The following is a 12624-nucleotide window of genomic DNA, read 5'->3' on the forward strand; positions in this document are numbered from 1 at the left end:
GTCAAGGGGCCTGGTAGGAATTTTTTCCACTTGGCAAATTGGCTCCAGCCATTTGGTTTTTCGCCAAATCATCACAACTTCCTTGGCATTGGCACTTAGGCATTGGTAAGGGTATTGTTATGTAGATGGGGGGGAAGCGCCATCACTTTCCCCCAAAGCAAAGGGTAGTCTGGTAAAGGATTCCAGGGGTGTGGCCCAGTCCGAAGCCTATGGAGGTGAGGGCCTAAGGCACGCCCCTGAGCGGTGACCCTGGGGGAGTTCCTAGTTGATGTGCATCAGCAGGACTCCCCCCACTGGCGGTTAACCCTTCCCTGTCTTCAAGCAATCAGGCTGAAGCCAGATAGTCGATAGGACCAATGCCTAAGCCAATACCGCTCAATTCCTGTAACCAATAAACGAATTCCATACCTTCTCTGTGTGTTGTGCGAAGAAGGATTTTCTGCTGTTTTAAAATCCCAGAAAAATATGGTTTTGTACATCATCAGGAGATCTGAGCTGGGGGATTTTAGTCAATTGATACAATCAACAGAGTTGTGTGATATTGTCTACTCTGGCTGGCAGCTGTTCTCCAGGGTCTCAAGCTGGAGGTCTTTCCCATCACCTGATGCCTGATTCTTTTACCTGGAAGTGGTGTCCAGGATAGACTCTGGGTCTTCCCTCACATCCTACCATCAACCGCTAACCCACCCCCCCAAGATGAAATCCCAAAGCATCTTCGTTTCCTTCCCCGCATATGCAAATTAGCATGTCAAAGGGAAAGGGCTCAGCCTAGCCTTCTCCTTGCCATGCTAGCTATTATTATTATTTCCTTAATTGAGGAGTATTTCAATATACCACCACCACCCCAGCAGTCAGAAGAAATGCAAGTCTTGACAAGTTGTACTCCAAGATTTGGCAAATTGTTTAAATTAATTGATCCCAGTTAAAGCAAACTTAAGCAATCACCAACAAGAGAACACCCTACTTTTCTGACAGTTTGGGGGCGAACTAGAACTGTAGAAGAATTGAACATGCTTTCATTTTTTCCTCTCTTTTTGAATCCCCATTGAAACTGTGCTTGACACAATTTCCCCTCGTTTTGAAATTGACTGTGGCCTTTGGCACGGTGAAATACAAGTCTCGTCATGCTCCTTTACTAACTATTGTGAGGAAGGGTGAAAGAAGTAGTTCCTTTACGCTCATCAGAAAACGGTACTCCTCACCGTGAACCGATCTCTCTCATACACCCATGAGATCTCATGGGTGCTTATTTCACACATGCTGAAGAGCTGAAGTCAGCTCCTAGTTGGAAGGTGCTCTCTGGGAAATGTCTTTTGATTGGCCCTGTCCTCTGTCAGTGGGGCTTTTCCTTGCGAGGAATCCTATTCGGATTAAGGGAATTTCCCTTTTAAAAAAAAGGAAAACGTTGACAGCTATGCAGTGGGGTCTCCTGATGGGCTTACTTAGCAGTGACAGTGGTCAACAGTAATCCTTTGACCAGAACTAAGTAGTGTCTTGGAGATACCATTTTAATGTTTCACGATGTCTCAAGGCATTATGGGAAATGAAAATTGTGCTTCCAAGACCCAGTGGCCTGGTGTGGATGGAAAGTTGGGGGCAGGGTTAAAGGGGTCGGGAAAGGGCAGCAGGAATTTAAAGCGGTCTCAATAGCTTCATTACAATGCAGCAGTCTCAACTAAATCATATAAGACAGGGATGTCCAGCTTCCAAGAGACTGCGATCTAGTTCCACTATAAAAAACTGGCAGTGATCTACCCAAAGCTGTTGAGCTTCTTTGGGGGGGGGAGGGGTCAGGATCACGTGATCGACCAGGATCGACCAGGGATGCCCCGCGATCGACCAGTAGATTGCGATTGGCGTGTTGGACATCACTGATATAAGACAACCATCCAACCTCTGCTTAAAAACCTCCAAGGAAGGAGATTCTACCACCTCTTGTGGGAATCTGTTCTTACTGTCATAAAGCTCTTCCTGATCTTTAGTTGAAATCTCCTTGCTTGCAACTTGAAGCCATTGGTTCAGGTCCCACACTCCAGAGCAAGGAAGAACAAGCTTGCTCCCTCCTTCCTCCTCCATATCTCCGTGAGATATTTGAAGATGGCTATCACATCTCCTCTCATTCTCCTCTCCTCTTTTCCAGGATAAACATACCCAGTTCCCTCAACTGTTCCTCATAAGGCTTGCTTTCCAGACAGCTTAAATCCCAGAGGAGGGAAAAGGCATAAACGAATATGAGGAAAGAATTTGTCTCTGTCCTGCTTCTCACCCCAGAAACAGCTGTACACACAGTCCAGGCCTGAAAAAGAATTGATTCTGGAGCCACACACCCACATCGGGGAGTGAACTCACAGGGGTACGGAAACAGTAAAATGGTTTCTGGCGGGAATGGGATGCCAACTCCAACCACCCATGCTGTGTACACATTTAAAGCACATTGTTTCCTCCAAGAATCCTGGGAACTGTAGTTTGCCACTCTCAGAACTATAATTCCCAGCACCCTTTAAAAAAAAACTATTGCTCCCAGGATGCTTTGGGGAAAGTCATGTGCTTTAAATGTATGGTGCGTTTTTGGCATCAGTAGACAGCAAGTATAAGGCCTTCCTTTTAAGATAGAGCAAGTGCCTGGGAAAGATAGAGCAAGTGCCTGGGAAATCACTTGGAGCACCAAGAGCAAAATATACATGACAGACAAAACAGCTGCAAGAGAGAAGCCTAGACAGGAGCTGTGTTGGTAAGAGGACTGTTCACAGTAAAAAAAATAAAAATAAAAAGGCCGATCCACCACAAATGCATGTTCCTCACTTAGTGACTCATGGCTAAATATATGATTGGCTTCCGTTAGAAATGATGTTCTGAGGTGTGGCGATATGGAAATTCTGCCTGTCAAATATGACCAATACATATCTGTGAGTCACCGCAATGTTGCAGCCCCCGAGTGATGAGCAGAAAACCCCCCTAAAAGGAAGAGGACCAAGAACGTTACCACAGAACTTCCTGCCTGAGGAGCAGCGACAAACCAGCCAAATTACATTTACACCAGAGAAGAGCTTGTACCAGCGTCCACACACGGCCCATAGGGTGAACTCTGTTTGCCTCTTTAAGTGCTTTATACAGGAATGGTCTGAAGCTATGTTTAGCCCTTCTTGACATAAATTAACACTGTGAGGTTGGTTGACGCCACAAAACATTGTGGCATGCTGAGGTTACGCTTAAAGTTGGTCTCTAAATGCAAGGCTGGGACACTTCGTAAAGTGAATGCTGCCCACTAGAGCCAAGCAGAACACATTCCAGTGCCTCACAGGTGCTGTCATCTTGGTTTAGAAAAATAAATAAATTTCAAAATGGCGGCGCTCCATTCCAAAATGGCAGCAGCCACATGTGAGAGACATCTGAAACTGGCTGTGGCCTTTCCAAAATCATTGCACCTCCATCTTCCACACCGGGAAAAAGGGTCCCAAACCCTGGTGATAGGCTTTAAGGTGGCAAGGCCAGTGCACAAGTTTTGCAGTGTGCTTTTGTTGTTCAGAAAATACTAAATTATATACCATTAAATTATTCTTCCCCGGAGGAGGGGGAAATGAAGAAAAATAATACCAATCATTTAACAGGAAAAGACGAGTACATATTCTTTAGACATAGTATCTTGGAAATGGTGTGAAAGTCACTTGTCGTATCCTCCGTGCTATATGTTGTCTTGAGATTGTTGTGGGTATTTGTTCTCTTGGACGTCGCAGTTGCCATTTTCAGATGCGTCAGAGCTTCCCGGCACAGATTCAGGGGGAGGTGGCTTGTAGAGCGCGCAAGCAAGCAGGAAGAAGAAGGATCCAATCACCTGAAAGACACCAAGATATCAACTTATGTAATAATAATAATAAAATTTTTTTTTATTTATATCCCGCCCTCCCCAGTCGAAGCCGGGCTCAGGGCGGCTAACAACAATAAAATAGTACCACATACTAAAATCATTCATTATAAAATTAATTCAAATCAAATTGATGCCAACCATTGGGCTAGAGATTCTGTGAAGATTGCCAAAGGAGGGAGTCAGGCTGTGCCCTGACCAAAGGCCTGGTGGAACAACTCTGTCTTGCAGGCCCTGCGGAAAGATGTCAAGTCCCGCAGGGCCCTAGTCTCTTGTGACAGAGCGTTCCACCAGATCGGGGCCACAGCCGAAAAAGCCCTGGCTCTAGTTGAGGCCAGCCTAACCTCTCTATGGCCTGGGACCTTCAAGATGTTTTTATTTGAAGACCATAAGTTCCCCTGTGGGACCTACCAGGAGAGGCTGTCCTGTAGGTACGAGGGTTCTAGGCTGTATAGGGCTTTAAAGGTTAAAACCAGCACGTTAAACCTGATCCTGTACTCCACCGGGAGCCAGTGCAGCTGGTATAGCACCGGGTGAATGTGATCTTGCAGTGAAGACCCCGTAAGGAGTCTTGCCGCGGCATTCTGAACCCGCTGGAGTTTCTGGGTCAGTCTCAAGGGCAGCCCCACGTAGAGCAAGTTACAATAATCCAGTCTGGAGGTGACCGTGGCATGGATCACAGTGGCTAGGTCAGGGCGAGAGAGGTAAGGAGCCAACTGCTTAGCTTGGCAGAGATGACTTTCCGTAAGTCCTGATTTTCTCAGCGGAGGGCAAAAATAAAGACCACTGTTGTCCCTTTTGATGGGCCATCCAAAGTGTTCCCCAGCCTTGTGCCCTCCTGTTTTGGAAAAAAACTCCCATCACCCCTGATCCCAGGAGTATCAGAAGTTGCCAAGCACTGAGTTATACCACTGGTCCATCTTTCTCATCATTATCTACAAAGATTGGTGTTGGCTCTCCAAGGTTTCAAGCAGGGGACATTGCCAGTCCTACCTGGAGATACCAGAGATGGGACCTTCTACATGCAAAGCAGGAGCTTTCTCCCCAAGCCATGGCCCTTCCCTATAGCTCTGGACATGCTGGGTGGTGCTGGTGCAACTTGGGGTCCATAAACACCTAGCACTACTGGCTTCCTCCCTCCCAGTGCCAGAACATTGAAGTTTGTGCCAGTCTTCATAATGGTCACCACTTCTAGAGGAAGGAAACCTCCGAGTACACAGACTGGGAGCAAAATCAGGGGAAGACCTATGGCAGTGGTGGCAAACCTATGGCACACATGGTTTAATCCACCAAGGGTATTCTTGCATTCCTAACTCCAGGATGCGGTGTGGCTTTTCATATTTCAGATGTGCCAGAGTATGTGACTTGTGCCTAGCTCTCACACAGCTGGCAAACTATGCCCGTCAGGGCTGGTTCAGCTGCAGTTCAGCACAGAAACTCGGAAATGAGCAGTAAGTTTTATTCTTCATTCAGAGAAACAAAACCCCAACTGAGAACTCCATGGCAGGACTAGCCCAAGTGAGGCAGTTGCCAGGATCTGAGCCTCCTACATCCTCCTAAGGCTCCTCCCCACTTGGCTGCCCACTCAACAGCTGCAAACTCCTTCAAGGAGGGGCTCTCTGTGAGTAGCTCTCTCTGCTACTTGTAACACCCTCCTGGTTCTTGGGGACAGAGGAGGATGGGAGAAGGAAGCAGTGGAACTGGCAAGTAGCTCCTCTTCCTCCTCACTTCCTCCTCTTCCCAGACTCACTTAAACCTGTTGCTTGCTCAGCCTCCAACCCGTCTGACCCTCTTCCTGCTCTGGCCTGTCTCCTGAACCCCACCACCATTCTCCTGGCTCAGAGCCTTACCACTCAGATGCCTCACTGGCAGGGCCAGATTTAGGTTTGATGAGGCCCTCAGCTACTAATGGGGCCCTTTGTATGTCCAGCTGTCCTTTGTCAACAACAAATTGTCACTGTTTTTTTGTGTTGAATATATGCTATATGGTAATTTATGGACCTAATAGGTATCTAAAGCCATTTGCACATAACAAAATAGGAGCCTACACAACACAAAACACTGTTGCTGTATGTAGGTTTTATTTTATTTGTTTTTTATCTTATATTTTGGAAATGTACACCCCGTTTTTTTCCTTTGATTTTTTGGGGGCCTCCAAGAGAGTGGAGCCCTAAGCTATAGCTTGTTTAGCTTATATGTAAATCGGGCACTGCTCACTGGGGGTTCCCCAGCTGTAGCCCCCCACCATTCCTTCTTGTCTAGCCAGTCCCTGACACATCTGGGCTGTACCACTTCAGACTACAAGTGAGTGTGATCCCATTTAGTTTTGCATGTGGAGCTAAGCTTCTAAATGAAGAATCATTCAGTCATATGAACAGCAAGCGAAACCTGAATTAGTACAACCCAGCCACACGTGTGTGAGGACTCAGCCCTAGTTTTGGCACACAGCAGAGGTGCACCTAGGAACAGCAGAAACTGACTTATAGAGAGTCAGACCACTGGTCCATGTAGCTCAACATTGTCTACACTGACTGGCAGCAGCTCACCAGGTTTTCAGACTGGAGACTCTCCCAGACCTACCCAGAGATGCCGGGAATGAACTTGCAAAGCCAAGTGACCAGTCCTCATGGTGCCTCATGCTGACAGATGCAGGATTGAACAGAGGGCTGGAAAAGTTCTCTGTTGAAGTTCACTAAATGGTGGAGATGAAAATAATTTAGGACTACCTTGTATATAACACCTGCGACCAGAGTGTATCGACTCATAGCAAAGTTCTGGTAGACATAGCAAGATCCTTGTTCACCGCACTGGTTCTGCCAAAGGAGACATGACCTGTCAATCATCGAGCCAAAAGCAATTGGTCCTGGAATACCACCTATGCAAAGACAGAAATGAGAGAGATGCCTGCTGTTGGATAAATCTCCACCCAAACCAATTCTAGCATATCTGGAAACGCTGGTATTGTGGACCTCCGCGGGAAGCCTTCTGTTGTGTTAGTTGGCGTTAAATTTGGTCTGAAAATCCTGCTTCAGTGATTAGATGGAAATTATCACCGGGGAAGACTTGGGAAAACAATACCTGCTTAGGTCATTTTATGATAACTTTTAAAAGGCCAGCTGCAAGACCAGTATTTTATATATACACAAGCACACTCCCTTGAATAACAGCATAAATGTGTGTTTCTTGGGTGAATCAAAGTTCCCAGTCTGTTGGCACAGCACAAGGATCTCTGCTCCGCACTTTAATTCCTCAGAATGCAACAGTGCTCTCTAGAAATAGAGGGCAGGATCCAATGTTAGCCATACTCGGAGCAGAACCATTGAAATTAATGGACATGACTTACATGGGTCCAATCTTTTCAATAGTTGTACTCTGATGTGGGTGGTGCTGTGGGTTAAACCACAGAGCCTAGGAGTTGCCGATCAGAAGGTCAGTGGTTCGAATCCCCGTGACGGGGTGAGCTCCTGTTGCTCGGTCCCTGCTCCTGCCAACCTAGCAGTTCGAAAGCACGTCAAAGTGCGAGTAGATAAATAGGTACCACTCTGGTGGGAAGGTAAATGGCGTTTCCGTGTGCTGCTCTGGTTTGCCAGAAGTGGCTCAGTCATGCTGGCCACATGACCTGGAAACTGTACGCCGGCTCCCTTGGCCAATAAGGGGAGATGAGCGCCACAACCCCAGAGTCAGTCATGACTGCACCTAATGGTCAGGGGCCCCTTTACCTTTACCTTTACTCTGAGCAGAATACAATGGACACAGAATGAGCCAGACTCTAGGCCCAGCTAGTCCAATTTATGGAGATCTCTATGCCATAGTCTTTTCAGAATGGGGAGGTGGCCCAGTGCTAAGCATTGGGTCATAGGAATATCACTGCCGCAACAAAAGTAAAAAGAGTAAGGTGTCGTCAAAGACATGCTTGGACTAAAGGTGTGCAGGTCTGCAGATGCTGACCATTTCTGTTCAAATACACACCATCCTACCTTCTCAGCTAACTTGTTTTTGTGGTGGTGGTTGTTTATAAGAAGGAGGCAGTTGTATATTAAAGGTCAATGTGCCAACTGGTCCAGCATTTGTGGGTTGTTGTTGTATTTTGCTTCTACAGACATATAGAATGTCTTCATAGCCTACATGATTTTATCTTGAGCAAGAGTTATGTCAATAAACATCATATGCAAGGAGTAGATTATTAGATCTTAGCTGTATACTGTACCAAGTGTCCGGACAACAATCCATTGGATCCCCAGAGCAAACGATCGCTGCCTGTCTGAGACGCATCTAGGAAGCATAAGACAAAACATTTATAAATGACGGCGAGCAGGAACAACCCTTGAGCAACGCAGCAGCTCTCTTTCCCATAATATCACCAAATTGTGGGTCTCAATAGAAGGGCACAGTGATCTGGCTCATGTTAAATATTAAAACGCCTCTGATATATAATTTTGTAAAAAGATCCTGATGGCTCAAAGTCATGGCAGTTGTTTCTGCCTACCAGAAAGAAAGAGACACAGATATTCAGTCCAACACATGTTCCAAAATCCTGGAAGCTATGTGATTCTCATTATACGGAACTCAAGCATGCCCATCTGGCTGCTAAGTGTCTCTGACTTGGTTGCATATAGATGTGCAGCCAATATTAAACCAGACTGTTAAGTCAGGGGTGTGGCCCTTCAATTGTTGTTGAAGCCTGAACCCCAGTAGCTGCAGGCAGCATGGTCATGTCAGTTTGCATTTCTTATTACAGAACAGGGTCGTCTTTACCCGGGGGTGCAAGGGGTGCAGGGCACCTGGCTGCCAAATTCTGGGGGACACCAAATGTATACCTGTTGTATACCAGCTCCCTCTTGATTGGCGGCAGTGAAAAGCAATGGAGTGAAAGTCCCCCCCCCCCCAGCATCAAATATTTTTTTCCCTGCTGCGTCGTTGTTACAGATGAGTGAACAACTTCCTCCCTCTCCCAAAAAAGCTAAAAAAAGTTAATTTGGGGGCAGCTAAACTAAATTTGGGGGAGCTGGGCAGATCTTTGCACCCCGGTGGCACATACGCTAAAGACAGCCCTGTTACAGAAAGTATTGATCTGATGTGTAGAGATCTTTCCTATTCTACTTAATTCAAGAGGGTTCTGGAAGCTTCTCTGTGAAAGATGCAAGCAGAAGGTTCATGATGTTTGGGTTATTCTTTCAGAGAAGCTGAATACAGCTGGCTTAAACTGGTTCTGTTATCTTTTTTCAGTCAAGGTCATGCTGGCTATAAAAATAGGCTGGAAGGAGCATGGGTTTCACTCACTTTCTCTTCCTATCTCTTTTCTCTATGGTGTGGTCTTCTGTATGCTTAGACTTATTATAAGTTATTGTAAGTTTAAGTTAAGTCTGCTGCAACTGGATTTCTTATGGACAGTGGCAATCCTGAATGTATTGGATTTTTGACCATTATGTTCATTTGCCTTCAGTAGCAGTAAAGCTCTGCTAGATGAAATATTAATTGCCTCTGGTCTATTTTTTGAGAATCCTACAACGTGTTTAAGTTTTTGCTCTGCTAACTGTACATTGGAATCTGCTCTGGATCAATATGGAGTAGAATTTCAATGACAGGTCAGTGGTCAGGGATGATGGGAGTTGAGGTTCTGCTGGGACAAGCTCTGAAGAATGAGATCAGGTCCTTGCGGCTTACCGTAAAGTGGCCGTCAGAGCAGGAATGCTGCTCAGGAATGTGAAGAGGATGACCACAAACATGAAAAGCAGGAGGAGGGTCCTTCTCTCACACGAGGAGCTACATTTTCCTGCGGTCGCCAAGCCAGATGCAGCGGGAGCATCAAGTATACAGCTGCACTCGTGGTAAACCTTGTCAAGCATACAAGAGAAGGTCCCATTTAGAAGCAATCCACACGCTCTGCCAAAACATGCTACTTTCCCACATGCTGGGAAGCAAACAAAGATGCTTTCCATTTGCATATTGAGGTGGCACCACAACTTGGTGACAGAACCTGTGTTTTGCATGCAAAATGTCCCAGGTTCATCTTGGACATCTTGGACATCTCTAGGTGGGACTTGAGAAGACCTCTGTCTGAAATCCCAGAGAGTCACTTCCAAACAGCACTGAGCAGCTTCAGACAACCTGGTGATCTCCAGATGTTTTGGACTACAACTTTCATCAGACTAGTCCAAAAACATCTGGTGGTTACCAGGATGTCGGAAGCTATTATAGACAATGTTGAGATAGAGCAACCAATGAGGCACACACCTAATACATTCCAAGATGGATTCTACACTTTGTGTTAACGCAAATGAATAAAAATTACATGCACACACACATTTGAAGGGGAAATTGTTTTAGAACCCCCTCCCTCCCAGTTAATTTTAGCTCTGTCCACAGCTTGACTAAACTGTGATGAAGCAGGCTTCATGGTATCTACAGGTGTCAGGCGTCAGAGGATCCAACCCCTACGGTAAATTGCCAGGAATGGATAAGACAAGGAGAGTTCTTACCAATGTTTTTTATTCAGTATTCACAGAGAGAGGCTTAGAAATGCAGCCTCTTGGAGTAATGGTGTTGCTCCAAGTTAAACCCCACTCCCTCCGTCTATCCCACTTCCTCACGAGTCATCACTATGGATGCTGGAAAGGGCCTTTTGCCTTTGAGTTCTTTGCTCTCCTACTTTCAAGGCCCGATGTGTTCTGGGAGGGGGGGTCTGGAATGCTTTATAAAGACACTGAGTCCATCAGCTGTCTCTCCCCTGGTGCTTCTTCTTCTTCTTCTTCCTCCTTCTCTCCCATTATTTCCCAGCTTCCCCTCATCTGCCTTTGAGCTGTGACTTCCTTCAAACCCCTGTTATAATTCTGAATTATCTCCTTCTTCTCTGGAAGGGTCAGGCTGGGGAGGCTGTTAGAATATTCTGTTCCACCTTAAGAACAGACGTGTGGAATTGTTGTATGTCACATGTCTGTTTACACTCCAGCACAGCTTGCTGGGAACTTCTGTTTGTGTATAACTTTTGCTTATGCTGCCTTGCTTTGGACATGAAAGGGATCAGACATGGTTTCCTTTTGTCCTGATGTATGGGTGGCGCTGTGGGTTAAACCACAGAGCCTAGGACTTGCCAATCAGAAGGTCGGCGGTTCGAATCCCCGCGACGGGGTGAGCTCCCGTTGCTCAGTCCCTGCTCCGCCAACCTACCAGTTCGAAAGCACATCAAAATGCAAGTAGATAAATAGGTACTACTCCAGCGGGAAGGTTAACGGCATTTCCATGCACTGCTCTGGTTTGCCAGAAGCTGTTTAGTCATGCTGGCCACATGACCCAGAAGCTGTACACTGGCTCCCTTGGCCAATAAAGCGAGATGAGCACCGCAACCCCAGAGTCGGCCACGACTGGACCTAATGGCCAGGGGTCCCTTTACCTTTACCTACGCTGAATAAACTGCTTGTAAATATGCTCACACATACTCTCCCGGCACTTCTGTTTGTGTGTTGTCTCTGCTGAGTTGTGTGCTCCAGCTTTTGAAGCTGTGAGTCACAGATGCTTTATGAAGGACTGGAGATTGCCCGGCACACTGGCCGGTGGGCTGGAGCCAGCTGGGGACCTGCCAATTGCCCCCATTCCCTTGGTTGTATGCCACCATTCCTCCTCTGCCCAGACCCTGACAACAAGACAGAGCAGATCTCTTCCGTAGATCATACCTTTTTCCCACTGTTGTGGCTGGTGGATACCTTCTTGCATCCTGCATGGCAGGGGGAGTAATACATGATTCCATCATTTCCACACACCGGGCTGTACATCTCTCGCAGACAATCACACTCTACATTGCAAGGGGCGGACAGGTTGAGGCGGCCTTCGGGTAAGATGCTGGACAAAGCATAGAAGTTACCAACAAACACCACATTTAGCCTCTCGAAGTGTCCACAGATGAGCCACATTCATAAGGTACATTTAAGGCATTACGACACCACTTTAGACAGCCATGGCTTCCCCCAAAGGATTATGGGAGCTGCAGTTTGTTAAGGGTCCTGAGAGTTGTTAGGAGGCCTCTGTTGCGTTTGCCTCCTAGGTAGGTCATAAGGAAAGGGTTAAATGAGTGTGATGTGATTGGCCAGTGGGAATGCAAGGGAGGAGTAAAAGTTAGAGTGGGAGGTTTTGAAAGTCAGTTGAGGTTTGGGAGTTGAAGAAGGAAGAGGGAGGTGTGGGTTGGTCGAGTTGTATTGTGAGAGAGTAAGAGGAATTGTCAGGTGGAGTCAGATAGATAGTTGGAATAATCAGCTTAAAGTTGTTAAGAACAGATAGGTCAGTAAGAAACTAAGATTAAGAAACGGCCAAGAAAAATTAACTGAAACCATAAGCTTGTTCCTGCATTTAAAAATAAACTTGATTATTTGTTAATGTTAACATCTGTCTGGACTCCGTGTGTCCCTGTGAGAAATGGGGTGGTGGCAGCGGAAAAAGCAATCACAGTGGTGGCACAGGGTCAATAGACCGTCAAACATCCGGGGGCCCTGTGTGATCGCCACAGCTCCCCACAGAACTACAATTTTCAGAGGGGTTTAACAACCAATCCCTCTTCCCAGGGGAAGTTTCCCATAGTTTCTCTCTCCAACTGTGATGGCCTGGGAATCCAATTCAGAGGCTGAACTGGAGGAATCCCAGCCTGCACAGGAGTCCCCGCCTCCAGGGCCGGCTGAACTGGGGCAGGGCCTTGATTCTGAAGCGCCTGCACCTGTGCCGGATCCTCAGGAGCAGGCACCAGGTGAATCCACTCTGGCTCCAGAGGTGGTTGA

At 46.7% G+C, this 12624-nt stretch overlaps 1 protein-coding gene across 3 annotated transcripts in view; it reads right to left on the reverse strand.

Annotated features, from left to right (window-relative positions):
- Positions 1–3600: 3600 nt before the first annotated feature.
- Positions 3601–12624, reverse strand: part of SLCO4A1 (solute carrier organic anion transporter family member 4A1) — a 60442-nt gene continuing 51418 nt past the window's right edge. For all 3 annotated transcript variants that reach the window (XM_081916822.1, XM_081916823.1, XM_081916824.1), the window contains exons 8-12: positions 11533–11698; positions 9527–9696; positions 8070–8134; positions 6589–6737; positions 3601–3832 (exon numbers count right to left, since the gene is read on the reverse strand). In XM_081916822.1, the coding sequence (XP_081772948.1) occupies positions 3683–3832; positions 6589–6737; positions 8070–8134; positions 9527–9696; positions 11533–11698 (700 nt within the window). In that variant the 3' untranslated portion in view covers positions 3601–3682. The remainder of the gene's footprint in view (positions 3833–6588; positions 6738–8069; positions 8135–9526; positions 9697–11532; positions 11699–12624) is intronic.

Source organism: Podarcis melisellensis (assembly GCF_964234715.1).
Source record: "Podarcis melisellensis genome assembly, chromosome: 6".
NCBI lineage: Eukaryota > Metazoa > Chordata > Lepidosauria > Squamata > Lacertidae > Podarcis > Podarcis melisellensis.